This window comes from Oncorhynchus mykiss, chromosome 8 (assembly GCF_013265735.2).
Source record: "Oncorhynchus mykiss isolate Arlee chromosome 8, USDA_OmykA_1.1, whole genome shotgun sequence".
Taxonomy (NCBI): domain Eukaryota; kingdom Metazoa; phylum Chordata; class Actinopteri; order Salmoniformes; family Salmonidae; genus Oncorhynchus; species Oncorhynchus mykiss.
In genome coordinates, this window is record NC_048572.1 from 83,814,667 (window position 1) to 83,842,447 (window position 27,781).

The 27,781-nt window shown below is 41.3% G+C and overlaps 1 protein-coding gene across 13 annotated transcripts; it reads left to right on the forward strand.

Moving 5' to 3' along the window:
- On the forward strand, window positions 1–27,657 carry LOC110530810 (ran-binding protein 3). Of its 13 annotated transcripts, none has more exons than XM_036986555.1 (16): window positions 1–118; window positions 9,299–9,357; window positions 9,511–9,547; window positions 10,668–10,751; window positions 10,866–10,943; window positions 12,112–12,174; window positions 12,417–12,619; window positions 12,816–12,905; window positions 13,089–13,180; window positions 13,576–13,651; window positions 14,234–14,333; window positions 14,489–14,613; window positions 18,007–18,127; window positions 21,357–21,499; window positions 22,501–22,681; window positions 25,859–27,657. In XM_036986555.1, the coding sequence occupies exons 1-16, from the start codon at window positions 97–99 to the stop codon at window positions 25,900–25,902; spliced, it is 1,518 nt and encodes a 505-aa protein (XP_036842450.1). In that variant the 5' UTR covers window positions 1–96; the 3' UTR covers window positions 25,903–27,657. The 13 variants fall into 13 exon arrangements, with proteins under 13 accessions (XP_036842450.1, XP_036842453.1, XP_036842458.1 ...); XM_036986558.1 differs by having other exon boundaries at window positions 12,432–12,619; XM_036986556.1 differs by having other exon boundaries at window positions 2–118; window positions 12,420–12,619.
- The last annotated feature ends 124 nt before the right edge of the window (window positions 27,658–27,781 follow it).

A 27,781-nucleotide genomic window follows, 5' to 3' on the forward strand; every position in this document is an offset into this window, starting at 1 on the left:
ATATTGAGTGATTTTTGTCTATTTCTGAGAGATTTGTTTCTGTCTGCCTACACGTATTTTGCGTGGTGGATTGTGGGTGTTGAGCAAAGAAGGAAAATGGCGGACTTGGCAAATGAAGGTGAGCAGTGGCCGTGTGAGGAAACGAAACCGTTTGATTATCTACATTACGTTTTAATTATAGTTAAATTACTGTGTGCTAAAAATAGTGATTCGTAGCCTTTCAAGAGAACAGTTGAACGAAAAAAAAAAAAAAAAAGTCAACTCCGGTTGCAAAAACAAAAGAAAACGTTAGCTTTCAGAGCAAGCGTCTCTTTTTAGGCGGGGATGGGACGCTGGCTAACGTTAGCTAGGTAATCAGAAATTATGGTACCATTAACTACGTGTTAGTAAAGTGTTTGTATTTATATATAATCAATTAGTAATGTACGTTAATGCATGTTTGCTTCCTACCTAGCTATGTGGGTTGCTTATTTGTGGTTGTCACATCTGACGTTACTGTCAAACTAGCTAACAATTTCATCAGCTAGCCAACGTTAGCCGGCGAAATGACTCGCTACTCCTTGGCGGGGGCTATGGCTAACTTTAGCAAGAGTGTTATTTGTCAAGGACAGTTAACTAACCAGTAAAACCCCGAATTCTTGAAAGGTTAGCCAACTATCTGTCAACACCCCACTTGCCAGCAATTTTAATGAATGTTGCACATTCGGAACCGGAGAGGACTAGGTAGCTAGTACAATAACTAACAAGTCTGAACCTTATTCTTACGCCAAATCCAGTTATCTAGTTAGAAACGCTTCGTGGCTTGTAAATTCACTGAGTTGTCTGTAACTGTATTTATATTAGTAGCCTATATGATGTAACTAGCTTACTAATTTGTTTTGCTGTATCTGATTGGGAGGTAGGCTAGTGGCTATGTCGTGGTAGGAACGTTAAGGCTGCTGCACAGACGCAATGAAGACTAGTTAAAGATGCACTATGCAGAAATCGCTCCGCCATTTCCCGGTTGCAAAAATTCTAATAGTTCGCCTAATTTAAGTTTGTGACAAAGCAAGCAAGTGTAGACAATCATTGTACCATCTAGACTGCTCATAAGTATTTTACATAGCCAAAACATATAGTATTTTCAAATGTTTGAAGCTGGTGTAAACCGAAAAGTAAAATATACTTAAAAGAACTGGAAGCATAGAAATAATGCACATTGAAGCTTTCAATTAAAAATGATGGATCTATAGCATGCATTGCTATGTGAATTTGTCTGTCGCCCAAAAAGTTACATATTGTAGCTTTAACTGAAGTGTTTTGTTCACTTTTCCGTGATGGCAGCCTCCCGAAATCAACATCCGACATTCCAATAAAAAATAAATTATACAGTGCCTTTGGAAAGTATTCAGACCCCTTGACTTTTTCCACATTGTTAGGTTACAATAAAATAAAATGTCTCTACAAGTTTGGCACACCTGTATTTGGTGCGTTTCTCCCATTCTTCTCTGCAGATCCTTTTAAGTTCTGTCAGGTTGAATGGGGAGCGTTGCTTCACAGCTATTTTCAGGTCTCTCCAGAGATGTTCGATCAGGTTCAAGTCTGGCCTCTGGCTGGGCCACTCAAGGACATTCAAAGACTTGTCCCGAAGCCACTCCTGCGGTGTCTTGGTTGTGGGCATATGGGTTGTTGTCCTGTTGGAAGGTGAACCTTCGCTCCAGTCTGAGATCCTGGGCACTCTGGAGCAGTATTTTGCTCTGTTCATCTTTGCCTTGATCCAGACTAGTCTCCCAGTCCCTGCTGCTGAAACACACACACACCATTATGCTGCCACCACCATGCTTCACCGTAAGGATGGTGCCATGCTTCCTCCAGAATGTGACAATTGGCATTCAGGCCAGAGAGTTCAATCTTGGATTCATCAGACCAGAGAATCTTGTTTCTCATGGTCTGAGAGTCTTTAGGGGCCTTTTGGTAAACTCCAAGTGGGCTGTCATGTGCTTTTTTACTGAAGAGTGGTGTCGGTCTGACCACTCTACGATAAAGACCTGATTGGTGGAGTGCTGCAGAGATGGTTGTCCTTCTGGAAGGTTCTCCCATCTCCACAGATGGACTGTAGAACTCTGTCCGGGTGACCGTCGGGTTTCTGGTCACCTCCATGACCAAGGCCCTTCTCCCCCGATTGCTCAGTTTGGCCAGGCGGCCAGCTCTAGGAAGAGTCTTGGTGGTTCCAAACTTCTTCCATTTAAGAATGATTGAGGCCACTGTGTTCTTAAAGACCTTCAATGCTGCAGAAATGTTTTGGTACCCTTCCCCAGATCTGTGCCTTGACACAATCCTGTCTCGGAGCTCTACGGACAATTCCTTCGACCTCGTGGCTTGGTTTTTGCTCTGACATACACTGTCAACTGTGGGACCTTTTTATATAGACAGGTATGTGCCTTTCCAAATCATGTCCAATCAATTGAATTAACCATAGGTGGTCTCCAATCAAGTTGTAGTGATATCTCAAGGATGAACTTGAGCTCAATATCGAGTCTCATAGCAACAAAAAAATATAGCATGGGGTCTGAATACTTACGCAAATAAGATATTTCTGTTTTTTTCTTGTTAATACTTTTGCAAACATTTCTAAAAACCTGTTTTCACTTTGTCATTATGGGGTTATTGTGTGTTGATTTGCTGATTTGTTACAGCCCTAATCCATTTAAGGATGGGGCTGTAACGTAACAAAAAGTGTAAAAAAGAGATCTGAGTACTTTCCGAAGGCACTGTGTATGCCTTCTACAAGTTCTCATCTAACCAACAATGTGTGAGGTATTTCAAGTTTCCGTGTGGCCTTTGAATCTTGTTAGTTTTGGTTTGAACCTCTCTACACCCCAAATATTTCCCCCCTCTGTTCTATTGATTTCACCGTGATATCCATGGAAGTGATTAACAAAAGAGTGTTGCGGTACACTTAGTGCAGAACTCTTCAAGATGTATCTATCTAGCTGTCTTCTTCTACAACTTGTCCTCTAACCAGGGATGTAAAGCCTACCTGTTATTCCTTTTTCCTGTGTTTTTTTTGTGCTGTGTTAGTTTTAACAGGATGTCCAACCTCATCTCCCCCTCTTGCGCAATTGATTTCAACGTGATATCGATATGCGTGATTGACGAAAGTGTTGCATTTTCTTTCTGTTTGGTGACCCCCTTATCAAAATGCAACATTCCAAAATGTAGCTGCAGGTTGGCCTCTAACCAGTGAGGTAGCTGCAGGTTGGCCTCTAACCAGTGAGGTAGCTGCAGGTTGGCCTCTAACCAGTGAGGTAGCTGCAGGTTGGCCTCTAACCAGTGAGGTAGCTGCAGGTTGGCCTCTAACCAGTGAGGTAGCTGCAGGTTGGCCTCTAACCAGTGAGGTAGCAAAACATCTCCAGTTTTTGAGTTGTGGTAGTTTCAGCAGCACATATCTCCTTCTTAATTGATGAGTGATTTATTTCCACACATCAAAACAACAAGGGTTTTTGGTGCTGGTGCAGTTTTGAGGTGCTTGTTTAAAGAAAGTAGAATGATTACTATTGTTGCACATGTACAGTGTCTTCGAAGTGTTCATACCCCTTGACTTATTCCACATTTTTGTTACAGCTTGAATTCAAAATGGATAGATTCCCTCCCCTCCCCCCCATCATTAATGACAAAGTGTTTTTATTTTTTATAAATGTTTTGAAATATGGAAATCTAATTTGCATAAGTATTCACTTCACACCCCCGAGTCAATATTTTATAGTAGCACTTTTGGCGGCAATTACAGCTTTGAGTCTTCCTGGGTAATGTGTATCAGCTTCACACATCTGGATTTGGGGATTTTCTCAAGCTCTGTTAAGTCAGATGGGTGGAGCAGCAGTGAACAGAAATCTTAGTCTTTTGACAGATTTTCAATGGTATTCAAGTCTGGGCTTTGTTTGGGCCACTCAAGGACTTTCACATTCTTGTTCTGAAGCCATTCTGGCATTACTTTGACTGTATGCTTGGGGTCTTTGTCCTGTTGGAACGTAAATCTTCCCCCCAGTCTAAAGTCGATTGCACTCTGAAGCAGGTTCTCAAGGATTTTCCTGTATTTGGCTCCATTCATTGTTCCTTCTATCCGTACCAGTCTCCCAGTCCCTGTAGCTGAAAAGCATCCCTATAGCATGATGCTGCTGCCACCACCATGCTTCACTGTAGGGATTAGAGGTCGACCGATTATAATTTTTCAACACCGATACCGATTATTGGAGGACAAAAAAGCTGATGCCGATAATTCAAACAGTTAAATGTATTTATTTATTTATTTGTAATAATAACAATACTGAATGAACACTTCTTTTAACTTAATATAATACATCAATGAAATCAATTTAGCCTCAAATAAATAATGAAACCTGTTACATTTCGTTTAAATAATGCAAAAACAAAGTGTTGGAGAAGAAAGTAAAAGTGCAATATGTGCCATGTAAGAAAGGTAACGTTTCAGTTCCTTGCTCTGAACATGAGAACATATGAAAGCTGGTGGTTCCTTTTAACATGAGTCTTCAATATTCCCAGGTAAGAAGTTTTAGGTTGTAGTTATAGGAATTATAGGACTATTTCCCTCTATACCGTTTGTATTTCATTAACCTTTGACTATTGGATGTTCTTATAGGCACTTTAGTATCTCCAGTGTAACAGTATAGCTTCCGTCCCTCTCCTCGCTCCTCCCTGGGCTCGAACCAGGAACACAACAACAACAGCCACCCTCGAAGCAGCGTTACCCATCGCTCCACAAAAGCCAAGGGGAATAACTACTCCAAGGCTCAGAGCGAGTGACGTTAGAAACGCTATTAGCGCGTGCCAACTAGCTAGCCATTTCACTTCGGTCACACCAGCCTCATCTCGGGAGTTGATAGGCTTGAAGTCATAAACAGTGCAATGCTTGACGCACATCAAGAGCTGCTGGCAAAACGCACAAAAGTGCCGTTTGAATGAATGTTTACGCGCCTGCTTCTGCCTACCACCCCTCAGTCAGATACTTAGATGCTTGTATACTCAGTCAGATTATATATTTAACGCAGGACACGCTAGATAATATCTAGTAAGATCATCAACCATGTGTAGTTAACTAGTGATTATGATTGATTGTTTTCTATAAGATCAGTTTAATGCTAGCTAGCAACTTACCTTGGCTTACTGCATTCGCGTAACAGGCAGTCTCCTTGTGGAGTGCAACGAGAGAGGCAGGTCGTTATTGCCTTGGACTAGTTAACTGTACGGTTGCAAGATTGGATCCCCCGAGCTGACAAGGTGAAAATCTGTCGTTCTGCCCCTGAACGAGGCAGTTAACCCACCGTTCCAAGGCCGTCATTGAAAATAGGAATGTGTTCTTAACTGACTTACCTAGTTAAATAAAGGTATAAAAAAATATATTTAAAAAAATCGGCAAAATCAGTGTCCAAAAATACAGATTACCGATTGTTATGAAAACTTGAAACCGGCCCTAATTAATCGGCCATTCCGATTAATCGGTCGACCTCTAGTATGGATGATGTTAGATGAGTGATGAGCTGTACCTGTGTTTTCTCCAGACACAGGGCTTTGCATTCAGGCCAAAGAGTAAAATTTGTCTCATCAGACCAAATAATATTTTGCCTTATGCTCAGTCTTTCACGTGCCTTTTTGCAAACTCCAGACGTGCTGTCATGTGCCATTTTCTCAGGAGGGTCTTCCATTGGGCCACTCTACGGTAAAGCCCACATTGAAGTCCTGTAAAGACTGTTGTCCTTCTGGCAGGTTCTCCCATCTCATCTAAAGAACTCTGTAGATCTGTCAGTGGTTATTAGGTTCTTGGTCACCTCCCTGACAAGGTCCTTCTTGCCCGGTTGATCAGTTTGGTCTGCCGGCCAGCTCTAGGCAGAGGCTGGTTAGTTCCATTTTTTTTTTTCAATTTCCCAATGATGGAGACCACTGTGCTCTTGGCAACTTTCAACATTCTAGAACTTGTTTGATACCCTTCCCCAGATATAGGCCTCATCACAACTCTTATCTCTGAGATCTACAGACAGTTCCTTGGACTTCGTGGTATAGATTCTGCTCTGATATGCACTGTCAACTGTGGGACCTTTTATATAGACAGGTGTGTTTCTTTCTAAATCATGTCCAAACAATTGAATTGGCCACAGGTGGACCCCAATCAAGTTGTAGTGACGTCTCAAGGATGATCAAAACAAATCGGATACACCTGAGCTCAATTTAGTGTCATAGCAAATAGGTGTGAATACTTATGTAAATGACATTTCTGTATTTTATTTGAAAATACATTAGCAAAAATATCTAAACGTGTTTTCACTTTGTCATTATGGGGTGTAATCAATTTTGAATTCTTGTTGTAATGCAACTATGTGGAATAAGTCAAGGGGTATGAATACTTTCTGAATGCACTGTATATGTAGATAGTACATTTTTATGTTTTCAATATCACAAACTGTTTCTGCATGTTGGTATTGATTTGGACACTTTTTAAAAGTGTGTTTTGACATTGGGGCTATTTATCAAAATGTCTGGTCAACGAGAAGCACCAGCGGTATCATTTTAAGGTTTAAGAATAAACATTTAATCAGGTTAAAAACTGCTTAACGAGTCCAAAAACATGTCAGATTTAATTTTTATGATACCCCAGAAATCACCAAATCTGGTTTGCCCTGCCTGGTCATGTTGCGTGTGTCACTGTCGTACACCATGACTGTTTGTCACTTATGACCACAGTTGTTTCAGTCAAGCTAAAAAAATATTGTGGGAGTTGAGCTGGATCACATGTTTATTTACAAAGCAGGACAGTCCTCTCTCTCCGACCCTGGCCTGTAGACGAGCTAGTTGTCCCCTTCGGCTTCAGTTAGGTCATGAGTTTTGATGGTTCAAATCCAATGCTTTTGTTCATAAATGTAGACTACTTGAGCCACTCATAGGGCAGATAAGCATGATATACACTGGAGGATATACACTGGAGGATATACACTGGAGGATATACACTGGAGGATATACACTGCCTTCAGAAAGTATTCAGACCCCTTGACTTTTTCGTTATAGCCTTATTCTAAAATGGATAGAATACACGCTGTACCCCATAATGACAAAGGGAAAACAGGTTTTTAGAAAATTTTGCAAACGTATTAAACATAAAAACACAGAAATCCCTTATTTACTGTAGTATCCAGACCATTCGCTTTGAGACTCAAAATTGAGCTCGGGTGCATCCTGTTTCCATTGATTATCCTTGATGGTTCTACAACTTGATTGGAGTCAACCTGTGGTAAATTCAAATGATTGGACTTGAGCTGGAAAGGCACACACCTGTCTATATAAGGTCTCAAAGTTGGCAGTGCATGTCAGAGCAAAAAACTAAGCCATGAGGTTGAAGGAATTGTCCGTAGAGTTCCGAGACAGGATTGTGTCGAGGCACAGATCTGGGGGAGGGTACCAAAACATTTTTGCAGCGTTGAAGGTCCCCAAGAACACAGCACAGTGGCCTCCATCATTCTTAAATGGATCAAGTTTGGAACTACCAGACTCTTCCTAGAGCTGGCCGCCCAGCCAAACTGAGCAATCGGGGAGAAGGGCCCTTAGTCAGGGAGGTGACCAAGAACCTGATGGTCACCCTGACAGAGCTCCAGAGTTCCTCTGTGGAGATGGGAGAAACTTCTAGTAGGACAATCATCTCTACAGCACTGCACCATTCAGGCCTTTAGAGTGGCCAGACGGAAGCCACTCTTTAGTAAAAGGCACATGACAGCCTGCTTGGAGTTTGCTAAAAGGCCCCTAAAGACTCTGATCATGAGAAACAAGATTCTCTGGTCTGATGAAACCAAAATTGAAATCTTTGGCCTGAATGCCAAGCGTCACTTCTGGAGGAAACCAGGCAACATCCCTACGGTGATGCATGGTGGTGGCAGTCTCATGCTGTGGGGATGTTTTTTAGCGGCTGGGACTTGGTACAGAGATACAAGTACAGAGATCTCCTCGATGAAAACCCCATTCTGAGGTCCTGAGCAGGTTAAGGTTCACCTTCCAACAGGACAACGACCCTAAGCACACAGCCAAGACAACACAGGAGTGGGCAAGTCTCTGCATGTCCTTGAGTGGCCCAGCCAGAGGCCAGACTTAAACCCGATTGAGCATATCTGGAGAGACCTGAAAATAGCTGTGCAGCAACACTCCCCATCCAACCTGACAGAGCTTGAGAGGATCTGCAGAGAAGAATGGGAGAAACTCCCCAAATACGGGTGTTCCAAGCGTGTAGCGTCATACCCAAGAAGACTTGAGGCTGTAATCGCTGAATCCTTACATACATTTAAAAAAAATAATAATAATAAAAAAAATTATATATAAATTCGCAAAAATGTCCAAAATCCTGTTTTTGCTTTCTCATTATGGACTATTGTGTGCAGATTGATGAGGGGAAAACATTAAAATGTTTAGAATAATGCTGTAACAAAATGTGGAAAAAGTCCAAGGGTGTGAATACCTTCCGAAGGCACTGTAAATAGCTTTTGTTTAATGCAACTTTTTTGTCCTTTAAAAAAAACAAACTTGATTTGCTTTAGATGCAGGTTTTTAATATTTCATTCATGTCTCATCTATTCTAGGCTGTGGTTGTCTCTGGTGACTGAACTAATCAGTGTTTGTGTGCCACTTGTTTTAAAATGGACTGAAGGATTACAATGAACGTTGTTTATTCTCAGATTTTGCATCATGAATGTTTGGCATCTATTCAGAAGTGTCTGAACTGAGTGGTGAGCGTTGCTATGCTTTGTGGGTAGAACTAGTTTAGCGGAAAGTTGGAAGAAGGAGAAAATAAAGTCTGAAACCATGGTTCTTTTTTGGGTGGGGGGGGCAGAAATACTCACCATGTCTATGGTTTAGCCTCGGCTTATCTAAATACAGTATTCCTGAGTTTCCATAAGTGTCACTGAGCATCTTTTGTAGAATTAGAAACATATTCCTGTGTTTTAAACAGAGAGAATCAAGTGTGCCAGACATGGGTTGCTCCGATCTAGGCCTTCTAGCTGTTTGCAAAAAAAACAACACTATGGGATTACTTGTTACAGCAAGACTGCTGCAGGGTGTTCGTTCACGACGCTTGTTTAAAAAAATTTAAAAAAAAGATCACCATGACAAGTGTTTGTTGAAACAAACAACTGATTGACAGGCCGTGGTGTCTTTAAAAAAAAAAATATATATATATATATATATTAGGCCTACACTTCACACAAGTCACTGAAGCATACTCTTCTTCTGTATGATAAAGGATGCTTTCCTTCTTTTGAAACAGAGCAACCTGCCACAGTGCCACCAATGTTTGTGTTCCAAAAAGATAAAGCACCTTCGAAGGTAAGTCACATCGTGTTGTTTCTACCGCCTGACATTCGTTGACATGAGTGAACCTTCTTTATGGAAATTCACTGTAAAGCTTCCATTTGATTGGGTAGTTGTTGTTTTTTAGACTGAGAAACACAGTAGATTCAGTACTGCTTTCTATTACAGCGGGCAGCTGATGCATCCAGTGGAGAAGATGGAGAAGGTAAGACTACATCCGCATATCAGATTTGGCCTTTTTAAAATCTATTTTTTTATTTTTTTAAACACCTTTTCTAATATTTTCCATCTAATCTTAAAATTGATGTCCGTTTTATAAATCTTGTAATTTGTTTACCAGGAGGGGTATTGTATTTCCTAAACTGGAGCCCAGCCGGGGCTTTTTAAACTGCCATGTTCTTTGTCAACCCTGAATGCTGATTGGCTGAAATCTGTGTTATATCGGAATGTATACCACGCGTATGACACAATTATTTTTACTGTTCTAATTACGTTGGTAACCAGTTTATAATAGCAATAAGGCACCTCGGGGAGGGTTGTGGTGTATGACCAATATACCATGGCTAAGGACTGCATCCAGGCACTCCTTGTTGTTTTGTGCCTAAGAAGAGCACTTAGCTGTGGTATATTGGCCATATACCACACCTTCTCGGGCCTTATTGCTTCATTAAAGTGCAACTGATTGCAATAAACAACTTCGCTGATAGAAAAGTTTCTCTATATGGCATCGATATTAGTCAAACATTTATTCTAATGTCAAAATTGAGTACCAAGTGTAAATGTGAACATTTTGGTCATAACGTCAGTCTCGTCCTAAACTGAGTTTTGTAAGTGAGTTCGTCATGACTTACTCGAGGGTTGGGTTTGGATTTCGACAATGCTCACTTGTCTGCTAACACGGGATACACAGCTGCAGTGATTTGTGCTCTATCCAATCCTACCGCAGAACACAGACCGTGAGACAGACTGACCAGCAGAGCAGTCTTTGTTGTACATGAGACAACTTCACACTTTTTTTTTTCTTCAGAAATACTTCACCAAACATTTAACTAGATTGCGTGACTAAAAACTCAGCCAAAACATGCAGATTTCTTGAGTTCATTTTGACTTTTGAGGAGTGATACTGGCTTTGTTCATATGGCGTCTCACGGGGGACAAACATCAGTAACTGCCACATCCAACCACACCCAAAAGACTGAAATCTCTTCTTTCTTTTTTTCTTCTTAATGAGCGACGGAGAAACAAATGCAGAATCGGTGCGTTCAATCGCTCTTTAATCATGTGAATTGACGGCTAAGTCTCTTTAATTATTTTTTAAACTTCAGATTCAGACAGAGAAGATGGCTATTGTCCTCCGGTGAAAAGAGAGAGGACTTCATCTTCAACACAGTTCCCGTCTTCACATTCTGGTAGGAGAAAACAACAACATCAGAGAAGCTGACTGTGTTTCAGTTGATTAATGAAGAGTAGGACAGGAAACTTGCCTTGTGTGTGTGTGTAAGGTTTCTTCTTGCTCTCTGCAGTGGCTAGTAAGAACAATGTCTTCATGCCATCAAGTTTCTGGCAGTCTCCCACTGGGAATTCCGAGGACTCGGAGCCAGGTGAGCCATAGTGTTTACTTCCTATGGTTCCTCCTCATTATAAAGGCTTCCCCTCATTTAAGTCTCCAGTATGTGACATGCGTTTTGTAAATGCTTGTGAACTTTAGTCCAGGCCAAAAGCACCTTTTTTAATGCACAAATAAGTTATAGTACAACTCAATGGCAAGGAAAGTTAACAAAAAGGTCTGACCTGGATTTTTTTTATTTTTTTACTTTGGTTTATGTGCAGTCTCTCACAAATACCTTAATTCAAGATGGGTTCACATAGACAAGAAGCATACATTATAGAAAAAACCCACACAGACCATGGGTTAAACTTGACAGGGAAGAATAGCAGGACAGAGAAATATATAAACATGGTTTTGAATTGTTTTAATGTATTGTGTTAATGTATATTGTTTGAATGTATTGTTTGAATGTAGACATTGAATGAGTCTTACTCACACTACTCCAAACTGCCAAATGAGATGCTGAAGTAAACTTTCACAGATGGTTATTTTCCTCATTAAAAAAAAATGTCTGTGCCACAAAACATCAAGATTTGAAAGAAATAACAAAACCACAAAAATACAGAATCTCAGCTCAAAAGCTCCCAAACATATGTAGAATTAGTTTGGAGATCAAGAAAATAAGACTTAATTTAGTCCATTCTGGGGGGAAAAGGGTAAACTCTAAACACCAATGTGTGTCATCTCCAAGACCTTAGTGACACACTAGCTTTGAGGTGAGTAGGGAACTTAATTTATGTAGCTTCGAAAATGACCTTCATTCAAGCAAGTTAGTCAAATGTGTCTATCTCTAAATGTGTAGTGCTTCGTTTTAAAGGGATACTAAGGGGATTTTTGTCAATGAAGCCATTTATCTACTTCCCCAGATGAACCTGTGGATACCACTTGGTGTGCTGTTTGAATGAAGTTGACAAAGTCTATGATAACTGCTAGTAGATACCATTCACTGCGCTAACGCTAGTTAGGATTGGCTTGCGAAACTACCTCTTAACTTCCATCATAATGGATGCAGAGACAAACGGTATCTCCATGGGTTCATCTGGGTTCATTTTATGATGGTATTAATGTACCCTCCCCACACGCTGAAAGTTGCCATTTTTGTTTATGGTCTTGTTAACAATTGTACCTCTTGTTTTTTTTTTTTTTTTTCTTGCCAGAAGAGAAGCCAGTTGGGTTTCGTTTAAAACCACCAACTCTTATACACGGGAAGGCACCTAGTTCAGGTGGGTATTGGTGCCTGGGTATTGGTGTGTGTTGATTACAGAAAGCAACTCTAGTCAGGTTAAATTTTCAGGAAAACTCTTAAAACGTAGATGGTGTTACAGCGTGTTAATATGATTGGACGTGCATGGTAATAGTTTTGATATAGTCCCCGCGGTCGTGCATGTTGTAATATAGTACATGGTAGGTGTGATATAGTTGTGAATGGACTAGTTCTGTAAGGCATTCAGATCCAATCCATTAGCAGGTTATGTTCCAGGCGTCCCCAGTCAGAAACCCAAGGAGCAACTGCGCAGTGTCCTCCGGCCAGCCATGCTCCAGGCCCCGCCAGCCAAGACCAACTCCGAGTCCACTAACGGGGTGAAGAAGTCAACGGACGGGACGTCAGAAGGGTCGACCATCTTCCGTAACAACACTGAGCAGTCAGACGGCCTCGCCAGGTCACCGGTGAGGACAAGGCGTCGTGGTCCCGTTTTGTAATACGCAGAAGCGTGTGTAAAGTGACAATGGTGCAGCAACGAAATAATTTTAAAGTGGAACGATAATTTTAATGCGCCTCTATGGCAGCGACTTATTTTGCCTGTAGTTGCATGGCAACAACAACAACAAATTTAAAGTTGAATTCCATATATGTTTCATCTAGAAATGTGACAAAGAGGAGGATGGGATGAGGGACGACTGTCCTGCAGAGTCCTCTTTCGTGTTTGGACAAAATATCAAAGACAGAGCAAAGGTTCATATTTTTGTAGGATGCTGATACTCTTATTTCATTCACTAAATAGGCTGTTTTCAATATTTTATTCATTTTTTTTTTATCACTTTCTCAAATTAAGTGGATTATGATCTCAGTTTCTTTGGTAACCTCTCTCTATTCCTCTGTCTGTGTCTCTCTCTCTCTCTCCGTCTCCGTCTCTAGTTGGAAGAGAGCTCTAAAGACTGCAAGTTGTTACCCCTGGCCTCTCAGAAGGAGGGAACAAACTATTTCTTAGAGTACATTGCCACCCCCAGGTAATGCAGTGTCCTCAAGAGTAGAAATACTCATTTTACTGGCTTTTCAGACCACTTTATACTCTTTTTCACTATTTTGAAGGTTGAACTTTATAATGCTCGTAATATTATGGTTTCAGCTACCTTAGTGTTTTTAGAAGCGGTAATTGTAAGTTGCACTGGATAACTGTCTGCTAAATGACTGGCGTACTGATAACTTCACCCACGAAGCATCGTTACCCATCGCTCCACAAAAGCCGTGGCCCTTGCAGAGCAAGGGGAACTACTACTTCAAGGTCTCAGAGCAAGTGACGTCACCGATTGAAACGCTATTTAGCGCGAACACCGCTAACTAGCTAGCCGTTTCACATCCGTTACACTCACCCCCTTTTTGACCTTCCTCCTTTTCCTTCCAGTTCAAAGAACGCCGCAAACAATACGGACAAGGGGGCCAAATTTGTCTTCGGGCAGAACATGTCAGAGAGGGTTCTGGTGAGTAGTGGACTGTTTTAGCGGGTGGTGTTGTCCTTCGGGCCATGACAAACAGTAGAGCTGTTGGGGGAGATCAAAACCCAAATCGATACAGCTCCATGAGAAATGGATCAACCTGGAACTGTTATGAAAGCTTGTAGCAAATCCAATCATGCAGGACAATGTGTTTTTGAATTGGGACTAGAAAATCACACGTATATTATGAGTGACCTTATCAGGGGTGGACTTTATTATTGCATTGTTGAGACACTGTGGTTGACTGGCTGCCTCATGTGGGGTTGACTGGCTGCCTCATGTGGGGTTGACTGGCTGCCTCATGTGGGGGTTGACTGGCTGCCTCATGTGGGGTTGACTGGCTGCCTCGTGTGGTTGACTGGCTGCCTCATGTGGGGTTGACTGGCTGCCTCATGTGGGGTTGACTGGCCGCCTCCTGTGGGGTTGACTGGCCGCCTCCTGTGGGGTTGACTGGCCGCCTCCTGTGGGGTTGACTGGCCGCCTCCTGTGGGGTTGACTGGCCGCCTCCTGTGGGGTTGACTGGCCGCCTCCTGTGGGGTTGACTGGCTACGTACTGTGTGTTTTCAGAGTCCTCCTAGAGGAGGTGAGGCATCAGAAGAGGACTGTAAAGACTTACCGGCTCCCCCTGTGTCTGAACCGTCCTCAAAGGAAAACACACCAGAGAAGGGTAAGAGAGAGACATACACACACACACACGTCTCGCAGTATAAATCTTGAGAGACTGGCTTTCTCTATCTTCAGTACAGACTAGTGCTGGCCCCAGTGTGTTAATTAATGAAGGTGTGCGTCATTGTGTGTGTGTGTGTGTGTGTATGTTCCCAGGTAACAACGTGACAGAGTCACTGGAGGAGTCTGCAGCAGCGTACACCAAAGCCACAGCCAAGAAGTGTATCTTAGAGAAAGTAGACGTCAAAACTGGAGAGGAATCAGAAAGTAATGTTTTACAGGTCGGTGACTAGTCTCTATTGCTGACTATGTTGGAATACATCAAGGTGCATAGTCTTAGGTTCTAAATAAACAGAGTAAAACTATGGGACCACTAGGGAAAGCTCAAACCAAGTTTATTCACTCAATGGGACAAACGGCTAAACAGACATATTTACATAAGCACTTGGTCCTAGGTTTTACATAAACCTTCATCCTATGCTGTCTCTCCTCCTTACACATCTGGACAGTCAATAGATCTCTCCTGCTAGACAGGACTTTAAAGATGCCAGTTTTCTCTTTCTTCATCTGACCTGACCTCGGCCCAAATTCCTCACTCCTCTCTAACTCACGGCTGTCCTGTTGACTTGTACCAGACGGTGGCCCTTCTCCTTTCCATAGGATACCTGATGTCTAACAATAACACGTTCTGACGGAATGTAAACGTGCTACGTTCTCCCTTTAGTGACCTGAAATACGGATATTTCATATTTTCAAGTTTAGTAGTCAGAACCCATCAATAGTCACTAGGATCAGTTTTCAGATCATAATGTATTAGATTAGGTGGACAGGGAGGCGCTGATCTAGGATAATGTATTAGATTACATGGACAGGGAGGAGCTCGTCTAGGATAATGTAGTAGATTGCATGGACAGGGAGGAGCTGGTATAGGATAATGTATTAGATGGACAGGGAGGAGCTGATCTAGAGCGGTACTCACACTCTGAGACACTTGATACATACACCCCGCCGATCAGTAATGTGTGGAGACAAAATCAGCAAGCCCTTTTTTGAGGAGAAATATCTTAATTTTCTTTATACAGCATTTCTGCTAAATATACATTTTACATACATGGTACTTTTTTTTATATAAAGCAGTCACATAACAATAATACATTACCAAACATAAACTCTTTAATCCCACCCCTCAGTCCATCCCACCTATCACCATAGACCTCAACTCTTTAATCCCACCCCCTCAGCCACTCTCAGTCCATCCCACCTATCACCATAGACCTCAGCTCTTTAATCCCACCCCCTCAGCCACTCACAGTCCATCCCACCTATCACCATAGACCTCAGCTCTTTAATCCCAACCCTCAGCCACTCTCAGCCCATCCCACCTATCACCATAGTCCTCAGCTCTTTAATCCCACCCCCTCAGCCACTCTCAGCCCATCCCACCTACCACCATAGACCTCAGCTCTTTAATCCCACCCCCTCAGCCACTCACAGTCCATCCCACCTATCACCATAGACCTCAGCTCTTTAATCCCACCCCCTCAGCCACTCTCAGCCCATCCCACCTATCACCATAGTCCTCAGCTCTTTAATCCCAACCCTCAGCCACTCACAGTCCATCCCACCTATCACCATAGACCTCAGCTCTTTAATCCCAACCCTCAGCCACTCTCAGCCCATCCCACCTATCACCATAGTCCTCAGCTCTTTAATCCCACCCCCTCAGCCACTCTCAGTCCATCCCACCTATCACCATAGACCTCAGCTCTTTAATCCCACCCCCTCAGCCACTCTCAGACCATCCCATCTATCACCATAGACCACCCCTCAGCCTCTCTCAGCCCATCCCATCTATCACCATAGACCACCCTCGTCTAGTTTTCATGTGCCATATATTTTTTGGTTCTGTGAAGTTTTACAAACATTTTGAACCTTTCTAATCGTATAGTATCCACAGATTGTGAACTAAAGATGAACCTTTTGTACAAGTATTTATTGACTATGGCTTTCCAAATCGCCCAAAACGGCTATTTGTAAGGTTCATTTTAAGTGAATTTCTTTTTTTTTTTTTTTTTTTTTTTCTTTACCATTTCTGAACCTGTGATCAGAAACGAGCTATATATAATAAATACCAGAATACATTTTCTAATGATTCTGTGTGTGTGTGTATATATATATATATATATATATATATATATATATATATATATATGATAGATAGATATATATATATATATATATATATATATATATATATATATATATATGATAGATAGATATATTTAAAAATATCTATCTATATATAAAATATATCTATCTATATGTTTATATATATGTATGTATATGTGTGTGTGTGTATATATATATATATATATATATGTATGTGTAAACAAGTTCCCTACCTTCTCCCTTTTCCACTTGCCGCCTCCATGTTTGTGGTAATGCTGCAATCAGTTGGTTGTTAGTTTATATTGAACAGATATTCCCATATATTTTCGATAGCTGCATATGTGACACAGCTCCACTGTTTCTATTGTTAGGGTCTTATTTTTGAGAGTAAATAACTCCCAGACATTAGAGAAGCTTAACCAAGTTTAATTAGATTATTTCTGCCCAAAGGTTATTTTACAGCTGTAATTCAGACCGCCAAACATTTCTCACAATCATAGGTGTATATATATCTATATCTATCCCACTTAAGACACTCCTCCTCTCCAATCCTTACATCTTATGGTTCCACAGGAACCTTATAACTCCCTTCAGGGGATCTGACCTCAACCACCTGACCTCAATCCCTCCTTCGCCTAATCCACAGATGTCCATCTGCCTCCCCTATAGCAATCCTTTGATCTCCTCCCGTCCACCCAGCACATTCCACAGCCACTCTTGTCTTTCTACAGATCTCACTCCTTTATATACTATGCATCTCATCTATTGTGTCCTTTTAATATCTCAATGTTAAAAAAATTGAATTTTGAATCCAACACTATTCATAATATCATTAGTAAATATAGTAAAATAAATGTTTTAATAAATCAGTATATTTGAGTTTGACCATAACATTTGATGTAATATTTGTTCTATCATTTTTCTGGAGGATAAAACTGAAAATGTACCCAGCTTTGTACGGCTTGTTTTAAGAAAGGGTGATACTTTAAACAACATTTCATTTTCAATTAGTCGGCAATGAGAAGTTGTAATCTGTATGAAGGTAAAAAGGCCATTTTTGAACAAAGGATGATTCTTCCTTAATAATCTACTGGAGATCCATTTTGGGTTTAAGTATAATTTATGTATGAGTGAAGCTTTTAGTGAGCTGTTTAAAGCTTTAATATTTAATAATTTTAGCCCCTAAACTCATATTTTATATATATATATTAAAAAAATATATTTTTTTAAAAACTAGGCAAGTCAGTTAAGAACAAATTCTTATTTACAATGACAGCCTACCCCAGCAAAACTCGGGCGACACTGGGCCAATTGTGCGCCACACTATGGGACTCCCAATCACATCCAGATGTGATACAGGCTGGATAAATAAGCACATTTTAATTTTGTCTAGCATTCCAAATAAAATGAAATTGTTTTTTTCTCATATGATAAAAAAAAAAAAAAAAAAACGAGTCGTCTGGGGTATTTGTTGTTGATTTGTTGTTTTTGTTGTCCCTCTTCAGGTCCAGTGCAAGTTGTTTGTGTTTGACATGACGGCCCAGTCGTGGATAGAGCGAGGTCGAGGGCTGCTCAGGCTTAATGACATGGCATCTACAGATGACGGATCATTACAGTCACGCCTAGGTAGGTACACGAACGCACAAACCTGTACACATTCATGAATGGTTGTTTTGTCTCGGTAACTTACAGGATAACTCGCAATGCCTTCCAAACCGACCAGTCATTTGGATTGAACATTCCAAAAAGGATTGAAGGAATACAATGCCTTCCTAACCGACCACAGTCATTGAACATTCCAAAAAGAATTGAAGGAATACAATGCCTTCCTAACCGACCACAGTCATTGAACATTCCAAAAAGAATTGAAGGAATACAATGCCTTCCTAACCAACCACAGTCATTGAACATTCCAAAAAGAATTGAAGGAATACAATGCCTTCCTAACCGACCACAGTCATTGAACATTCCAAAAAGAATTGAAGGAATACAATGCCTTCCTAACCGACCACAGTCATTGAACATTCCAAAAAGAATTGAAGGAATACAATGCCTTCCTAACCGACCACAGTCATTGAACATTCCAAAAAGAATTGAAGGAATACAATGCCTTCCTAACCGACCACAGTCATTGAACATTCCAAAAAGAATTGAAGGAATACAATGCCTTCCTAACCGACCACAGTCATTGAACATTCCAAAAAGAATTGAAGGAATACAATGCCTTCCTAACCGACCACAGTCATTGAACATTCCAAAAAGAATTGAAGGAATACAATGCCTTCCTAACCAACCAGTCATTTGGATTGAACATTCCAAAAAGGATTGAAGGAATACAATGCCTTCCTAACCGACCAGTCATTTGGATTGAACATTCCAAAAAGGATTGAAGGAATACAATGCCTTCCTAACCGACCAGTCATTTGGATTGAACATTCCAAAAAGGATTGAAGGAATACAATGCCTTCCTAACCGACCAGTCATTTGGATTGAACATTCCAAAAAGGATTGAAGGAATACAATGCCTTCCTAACCGACCACAGTCATTGAACATTCCAAAAAGAATTGAAGGAATACAATGCCTTCCTAACCGACCACAGTCATTGAACATTCCAAAAATAATTGAAGGAATACAATGCCTTCCTAACCGACCACAGTCATTGAACATTCCAAAAAGAATTGAAGGAATACAATGCCTTCCTAACCGACCACAGTCATTGAACATTCCAAAAAGAATTGAAGGAATACAATGCCTTCCTAACCGACCACAGTCATTGAACATTCCAAAAAGAATTGAAGGAATACAATGCCTTCCTAACCAACCAGTCATTTGGATTGAACATTCCAAAAAGGATTGAAGGAATACAATGCCTTCCTAACCGACCAGTCATTTGGATTGAACATTCCAAAAAGGATTGAAGGAATACAATGCCTTCCTAACCGACCAGTCATTTGGATTGAACATTCCAAAAAGGATTGAAGGAATACAATGCCTTCCTAACCGACCACAGTCATTGAACATTCCAAAAAGGATTGAAGGAATACAATGCCTTCCTAACCGACCAGTCATTTGGATTGAACATTCCAAAAAGGATTGAAGGAATACAATGCCTTCCTAACCGACCAGTCATTTGGATTGAACATTCCAAAAAGGATTGAAGGAATACAATGCCTTCCGAAAGTAATCATAAAACCATGACTTATTCCACATTTTGTTGTTACAGCCTGAATTCAAAATGGATTAAATTTATATATATTTTTTCTCACCCAACTACACCCCATAATGACAAAGTGAAAACATGTTTTTAGAAATGCTTGGTAATTTATTGAAAAATGGAAAACAGAAATATCTCATTTACATACAGTACCGGTCAAAGGTTTGGACACACCTACTCATTCCAGGGTTTTTATTAACTTATTAATTGTAAAATAATATTGAAGACAAATAACATACATGGAATCATGTAGTAACCAAAAAAGTGTTAAACAAATCAAAATATATTTTATATTTGAGATTCTTCAAAGTAGCCACCCTTTGCCTCGATGACAGCTTTGTACACTCTTGACATTCTCTCAACCAGCTTCATGAGGTAGTCACCTGGAATGATTTTCAAATAATAACAGGTGTGTCTTAAGTTAATTTGTGGAATTTCTTTCCTTAATGCATTTGAGCCAATCAGTTGTGTTGTGACAAGGTAGGGGTGGTATGCAGAAAATAGCCTGTAACCTAACGAAATGTGGAAAAGGTCAAGGGGTCTGAATACTTTCCGAATGCACTGTATATGTGTTCCTCAGTGATCTGTCTAATTACCCTGTGTATATATCAATCAATCAACCCCAAACAGCAAACAATGCAGATGTAGAAGCGCGGTGGCTAGGGAAAACTCCCTAGAAAGGCAGGAACCTAGAAAGAAACCTAGAGAGGAACCAGGCTCTGAGGGGTGGGGCAGTCCTCTTCTGGCTGTGCCGGGTGGAGATAAGAAGAGTACATTGCCAATTTAAAGGCCAGATTGTTCTTCAAGATGTTCAAACGTTCATAGATGACCAGCAGGGTCAAATAATAATCAGTGGTTGTAGAGGGTGCAGCAGGTCAGTACCTCAGGAGTAAATGACAGTTGGCTTTTCATATCCAAGCATTCAGAGTATCTCTACTGCTCCTGCTGTCTCTAGAGAGTCTAAAACAGTAGGTCTGGGACAGGTAGCACGTCCAGTGAACAGGTCAGGTTCTATAGCCGCAGGCAGAACAGCTGAAACTGGAGCAGCAGCACGACCAGGTGGACTGGGTACAGCAAGGAGTCATCAGGCCAGGTAGTCCTGAGGCATGATCCTAGGGCTTAAGTCCTCCGGGAGAGTGGGAAAGAATTAGAGGGTTCACACAAGAAACCAGATAATGCAGGAGAATTACACCAGATATAACAGAATGACCCTAGCCCCCCGGCACATAGACTATTGCAGCATAGATACTGAGACGGTGGGTTGGGGGACACTGTGGCCCTGTCTTGACGATACCCCCAGACAGGGCCAACCAGGCAGGATATAACCCCACCCACTTTGCCAAAAACAGCCCGCACACCACTAGAGGGATATCAACAGTTACTACCATGAGACTAGGCTGCGTATAGCCCACAAAGATGTCTTCTACACTGTTCCCCAGTGATCTGGCTGTAACTACCCTGTGGTATGTGTTCCCCAGTGATCTGGCTGTAACTACCCTGTGGTATCTGTGTTCCCCAGTGATCTGGCTGTAACTACCCTGTGGTATCTGTGTTCCCCAGTGATCTGGCTGTAACTACCCTGTATATCTGTGTTCCCCAGTGATCTGGCTGTAACTACCCTGTGTATCTGTGTTCCCCAGTGATGCGGACCCAGGGCAGTTTAAGGTTGATCCTGAACACCAAGCTGTGGCCCCAGATGCAGGTGGACAAGGCCAGCGAGAAGAGTGTCCGCGTCACCGCCATGGACACAGAGGACCAGGGGGTCAAAGTGTTCCTAATATCGGTACGACACCATCCCCTAGCCTGCATCACACATACAGCACCATCCCCTAGTCTGCATCACGCATACAGCACCATCCCCTAGCCTGCATCACGCATACAGCACCATCCCCTAGCCTGCATCACGCATACAGCACCATCCCCTAGCCTGCATCACGCATACAGCACCATCCCCTAGCCTGCATCATGTTATGTCATCACACATACAGCACCATCCCCTAGCCTGCATCACGCATATAGCACCATCCCCTAGCCTGCATCATGCATACAGCACCATCCCCTAGCCTGCATCATGTTATGTCATCACACATACAGCACCATCCCCTGTAGTGGGTGTGGCCAATGGTGCAGTTTTAGGGGCCCTATTGGCTGCTGAGGCTATATTGCTGTTTTTACAGCAAATTTCCTGTAATTCTACACATTTTGCCATGGCTGCTGCAGTGTCTGAGTGACTCAAACATAACAAAGTCAATGGGATCCCCCCCCATGCCATGACATTCTCCCTGACTATCTAGTTTTTATTCCAGTGCTTGATAGATCTCAAAGATGACCTTGCTAACATTTATCTTTCCTACATACTTTTGTATCTTGTTTTAGTAATTTAAGTTCACACTGAGAACTTTTTACAGTCCGGGAAAATGTAAATAAAACAATTAGAAAATTAGAACTGCGTCACTGCTAAATGCATATAGGGGAAACAATGATGTCTGTTTATCTCTTGTCTTTGTGGTCCCTTATGGATCTGGCCATAAATCTCCACCCAGCACAGCCGGAAGAGGACTGACTACCCCTCAGAGCCAGGTTCCTCTGTAGGTTTCTTCCTAGGTTCCTGCCTTTTTCTAGGAAGTTCCTAGCCACTGTTCTTCTGCGTTGCTCACTCTTTGGTGTTTTTGGCTGGGTAATCAGTAAAGCACTTTGTGACGACTGCTAATGTGTAAAAAAAAAAGGGCTTTATAAAATAAATGTGATTTCAAAAAAAATATATATATATTTGTTGGTTTCCAGGCCAGTTCTAAGGACACAGGTCAGCTCGCTGCAGCGCTGCACCATCGTATCCTGGCCTTGAAGAGCCGTGCGGACCAGGAGCCCCATGAGGCCTCGGCTACAGACTGCGTCCCTGAGGCTGACCTGCCCCACTCTGAGGGGGACAGCGATGAGGAAGACCAGGTCAACAACACAGCAGCAGGTCTGTACCTAGCTACCTTTCTAGTGGTATTAGTGGGTGGGTGTGTCATTCAATCACTTTTTTGTGAGACTTCAAGGTTCTTCAACTGCCTTTGTGGTACTTTGTGTACTTTTAGTCAGTATGTCTACCCATATCTCTCCAGTTACTATTACTAGTGTGTCCAGTCATCAGACCCACCGACGACAGGGTGGCCTAGTGGTTAGAGCGTTGGACTTGTAACCGAAAGGTTGTCAGCTCAGGGATTTGATCTTGCAAGGTAAAAATCTGTTGTTCTGCAGACACAGCACCATTCCCAATCTGTCGTTCTGCCCCTGAACAAGGCAGTAAACCCACTAGGCCGTCATTGAAAATAAGAATTTGTCCTAAACTGACTTGCCTGGTTAAAGAAAGAAAGAGAGAATAAAAACCTACACGTGTTCTGCGTACCATGCACTCAATCTGAGAGGAAAGCATGCAGGTACAAAAAAACTGGCACATTCTGGTGTTTGACTCAACCATCTGAAGTTGGAGCTGAGCCAATCAGAGGACTGGTTTCTTCCCTCCAGCGTGATGGCAGCTCCCCGCATTGCCCCCTGTAGTCATGGTTTCCTCTCTCCAGCTGGATGGCAGCTCTCTTGTTTGTTGACATCAATGATGTGTGAGGGGGGAAAAAAGGCAAACGAACTGATTTGCCAAATACATTTTCCAAAATTGTATCTAAGTCAGGCGCACAACTACTTTCTTAATTGTCTACTTAGCTAAGGTCGTCATTACGACGAAGGTAATTAGCTACAGCGCTTAGTCAACTAAAATAACACTTTCTTACCCGTGCATGCTTTGATCTCCGCAATGGTAGTAGGCGGGAGCACATTGACGAGCAAGGAAACGTGTGTGTGTGTGTGTGTGTGTGTGTGTGTGTGTGTGTGTGTGTGTGTGGTACTGAGATAGTTCAGTGCGAGTGGATGGAAACGGACAGGGCAGAGAGAGCTTTTCCGCTAAGACCGTCGTTAACGTAACGCTATGTTGGACTGTTAACGATTAGTAGGCCTATGTTAATTAAACAGTTCTTGATCTGTAGGCTGCTAAGTAGTGATAATAGTCAGTTCACCAATGACAACAAGGCATATTGAATACTAGGTAGCCTAGTAGTCAGACCTAACTTGGAGGATTATGTCAGGGATGGAGATCAGCAACAAGCTCCTATAGGTCTAGTTTACTTGTTTCATATTACCAAATAGCCTACAGTAAACTAGACTACTACATTGCATCCAGTAATTGAATTATTCTGAATTTTCTCCCCAAACAAAATGAAAAAAAGTCAGTCTACATTTGCACTAGACTATCCACATAGACACCTATTCATTAGAAAAATCATTACTCCTAAATTGAACCTAGAAGCATTTGAAAGTGTCATTGAGACCACCTCCATTTCATTTAGGATAAAACACAAGACTTCTGTGTTAGCTACATTGTTTGATATCATTTAAGATCTAGGTTTCAGGAAATGGCATTTCCTGGTTAAAAAATAATAATCTAAATGCTCGGACTTCCTGAGGGGGAAGTTAACTTTAGGAAAGACGTGCCCCTAGCGGGACACCTCAACAACATCCGGTGAAATTGCAGAGCGCGAAATTCAAACTACAGTGTTATAAATATTTAACTTTCATAAAATCACAAGTGTAACACATCAAAATAAAGCTTAACTTCTTGTTAATCCAGCCGCTGTGTCAGATTTTAAAAAAAAAGGCTTTACGGCGAAAGTGCACCATGCGATTATCTGAGGACAGAGCCGCATACAAAACCATTGAAAACTAAAGTCAGAAATAGTGATATAATAAAAGCCTTACCTTTGATCTTCTTCTGTTGCCACTCCAAAAGGTCCCAGTTACATCACAAATGGTCCTTTTTGTTCGATAATGTCTTTCTTTATATCCATAAAAACTCAGTTTAGCTGGCACGCTTCAGTCAATAATTCACCCAGTTTCCCTCCATCAAAATGCATACAAAATAAATCCCAAACGTTACTAATAAACTTCTCCAAACAAGTCAAACAACATTTTTAATCAAACCTTGGGCACACTAATACGTAAATATACAATAAAATTGAAGACAGAATTGTTATTGTCTTTACCGGAGAAAAATACCAAAATGCGCTCTCTTCCACGCGCTTGGAAACACTACAGCCAATCATTTTTCATTATGACGCTTACTGGTAGTCCCTAGTCACGTGACGTTTCCCTGCACACGGCGACGAGATACCGGAGCCTTGAGTCACTGAGTGTTTCGCAGTACAGCACACGCCAGGTGATGTAGTTACAGTATGGAATTCACAACTAAATGTTTGCCAGCTAGATGTCTTTGTACCCATTAACTGTCAAATGTGCTAAATGCGCTGCAGTTGCTTTGCTAATTTAGTAGCTAGTAAGCTACATTCAAAATCAAGCTTTGCTTGGTAATAGCAGAGAATCCCCTCCTGGATCAAGAGCTGTGTAATATTTGTTTTGTGCATGCAGCAAGCAAACTGTGAGTAGCATTTTCGAGTTACTTGTATAACTTTATTAGCTGGGATGTCTGTTCTGCAAATACTTTAGGTTCAGAGACTGTATAAAAATGTTAGCAATGCGCTCGTTAGCATTTATTTAGCATTCTCGATGGGATTTTACATGTACTTGTTAGCATTGCTAACCTTCGGATTACAGAGGATCAGTGGGGTTTGAAAATAGAGCTCATTGTGTTCAGTGCCGGTATAAAGTTATGACAACCAGGATACCGCCCAAACCTACAATTCTAGTTTGTCCAGTCACTGTTCGGCTGCTCTGCAATTTTACTGTTTTAAAGCTAATTTCCTGCAATTCTACACATTTTGCCATGGCTTATGCCTTGTTCTTATGCTAGCAAAATGACTCAAACATTACAAAATCAATGGGGACTCCATTACATTTTTGGAATTTCCGATTCTCACCGACGGTGTAGTTTTTATTTTCGTGATTGTTAGATCTCAAATATCTTATTTAAAAAAAGATGTATAAAATAACATTGCTCCATTCTATTTTCTACATTCTTAATATCTTGTTTTAGTCCTTTTTAAGTTCCACTGAAAACAATTTACCATCCAGAAAATGATTCCTGTGTGCCAATGCTAAATGCATATAGGGCAAACCCTTGATTGTATTATATTAACAGTGTTCTGTCCTGCAGGTAACTCCGAGGGAGGGGAGACCCTGGCTGCTGGGAACACATAGCGTTAGTCGCCCTAAAGGACTGCCTGTCAGGATACTGCTGCTGTTTAAGGGGCATTTTACTGCAGGCATCCCCACGGACACCCCACCCTGACCAACATGGGTCCTTCAGACCAGTACTTTTGGATATTTAGAATTCTAGCTCCAGGATTAAAAATAAAAAAAACCTGTGCTGGAGTCTCTCTCACCCTAACTCGTGCAGTTCATTTTTTCCCTTTGCATTCAAAAAAAGTAAACATCTGGACTTATTTTTATTATTTTATTTTTTTCTCGGCTGCAATAAGAAACAACAGCTTTTGGGGGGAGGTTTGTGACTTGGCTTCTCATCATATTGATGAGTGTGAGGGTGTTTTTCCCCTCTGACATTTTAAGGTATGACACATGTTTTTATGAATGCAGTTTCTACTATGGGACCTTTCTACTCACCCACACGTCTTGGACCCACCCAACCAGCCCCGGCTCCAGAGGAACTCATGGCTGTCACCGTGTTCTGCTCTGACTCATTTGACTGGTCCTTCATCGGCTCACCATCCCCATCCATCCAGCTCTCACATGTCGAATAGTTTCCGGATATGTCATTCATTTGTGGTCATCAATTTTCGTGAGCTATCTAACGCATAATATGCACTGTTTCTAGTGTTCACGGCTAGTCCGCATCACTCGGTCTTCAAATGATAGCAGTTTCTTATATTTCCTGTTTAGTAAATAAATGACTAAAACCAATGCAACTCTTGTGGGTTAATGCTCCAAGGATAACCAACGGAGCAGGCAACAAGGCGCATGTCCCAATTAATATCTTGTTTGTCCTGAAAGTGTGTACTCATTCAGTCTGAGCAGGTTCGACCAGAGCCTAGTGAGATACGATACTTCTCACACATCTAAAAGCATTGGATTGGTGGCGTCCATCATTTTAACCACATTTCCATTCAAATCAGTGAAGGAAAATGAACAAGTGCACACTTTTTTTTGGAGCAAAGAGAGTTGGGACAAAACCAAGGATTCACCTGGAAAATGTCTCTAAAATGGATGACTTTGCATCATCTAGTCATTGACCCTGTTATGCATCTCAAGAAAGTAACTCAACAAAATCTTATCTACATTTTGTATGTCATGGTTTTCAGTTCTGACATTTGAGAGTTTTATTGTGTTGATACAGTATTATTTGTTGTTTGATACATATAAACATTTTTTATCCATTTTCAATTCATTTGGAGAGAAAAAAAAAACTGCTGGAATGAAGATTTATTTTGTCTGTGAAAAAAAAAAAAAAAACGGGAGTTCATTCAAACAACCGTACTACCCTTGAATGTCATGTACATTTGAATATAGGCCGTGGCTGCGGAGTAGACTTTTCTGGGATCTAAAGATCCCGAAGCGTCTGTGTATGTGCGGATGACTTTCTACTATGTTCTGTTATTTAAAATATAACAATGATCTTGCAGACATTGATTCATCTCTTAATCTAACTTTATTAAACGAGCACCATTCGTCTGAATAGGTCTGTTCTCTACGACGAGCAGAGAATATACACATGTACAGAACGTGATCCGCACAGAAGCAGATCCTAATAAAGGAGCATCCGCAACCACGCCGTTTGAATATATTAATTATCCTTTAGTTAGCGATCCGCAACCACGCCGTTGAATATATTAATTATCCTTTAGTTAGCGATCCGCAGCCACGCCGTTGAATATATTATTCTTTAGTAATCGTTCTCAACTCTTCTCCCTCTTTACAAAATAAAACATTTTGGACTGATTTATGTATTTTTCATTATGAAACCTTCATCAAACACATCAATAATTTCTCCCATATCGCAAAGAGCTGAAATAGGGGCTGCAGATTAATGTACCTACAAAAGCAATGACACTCACTCATTCAC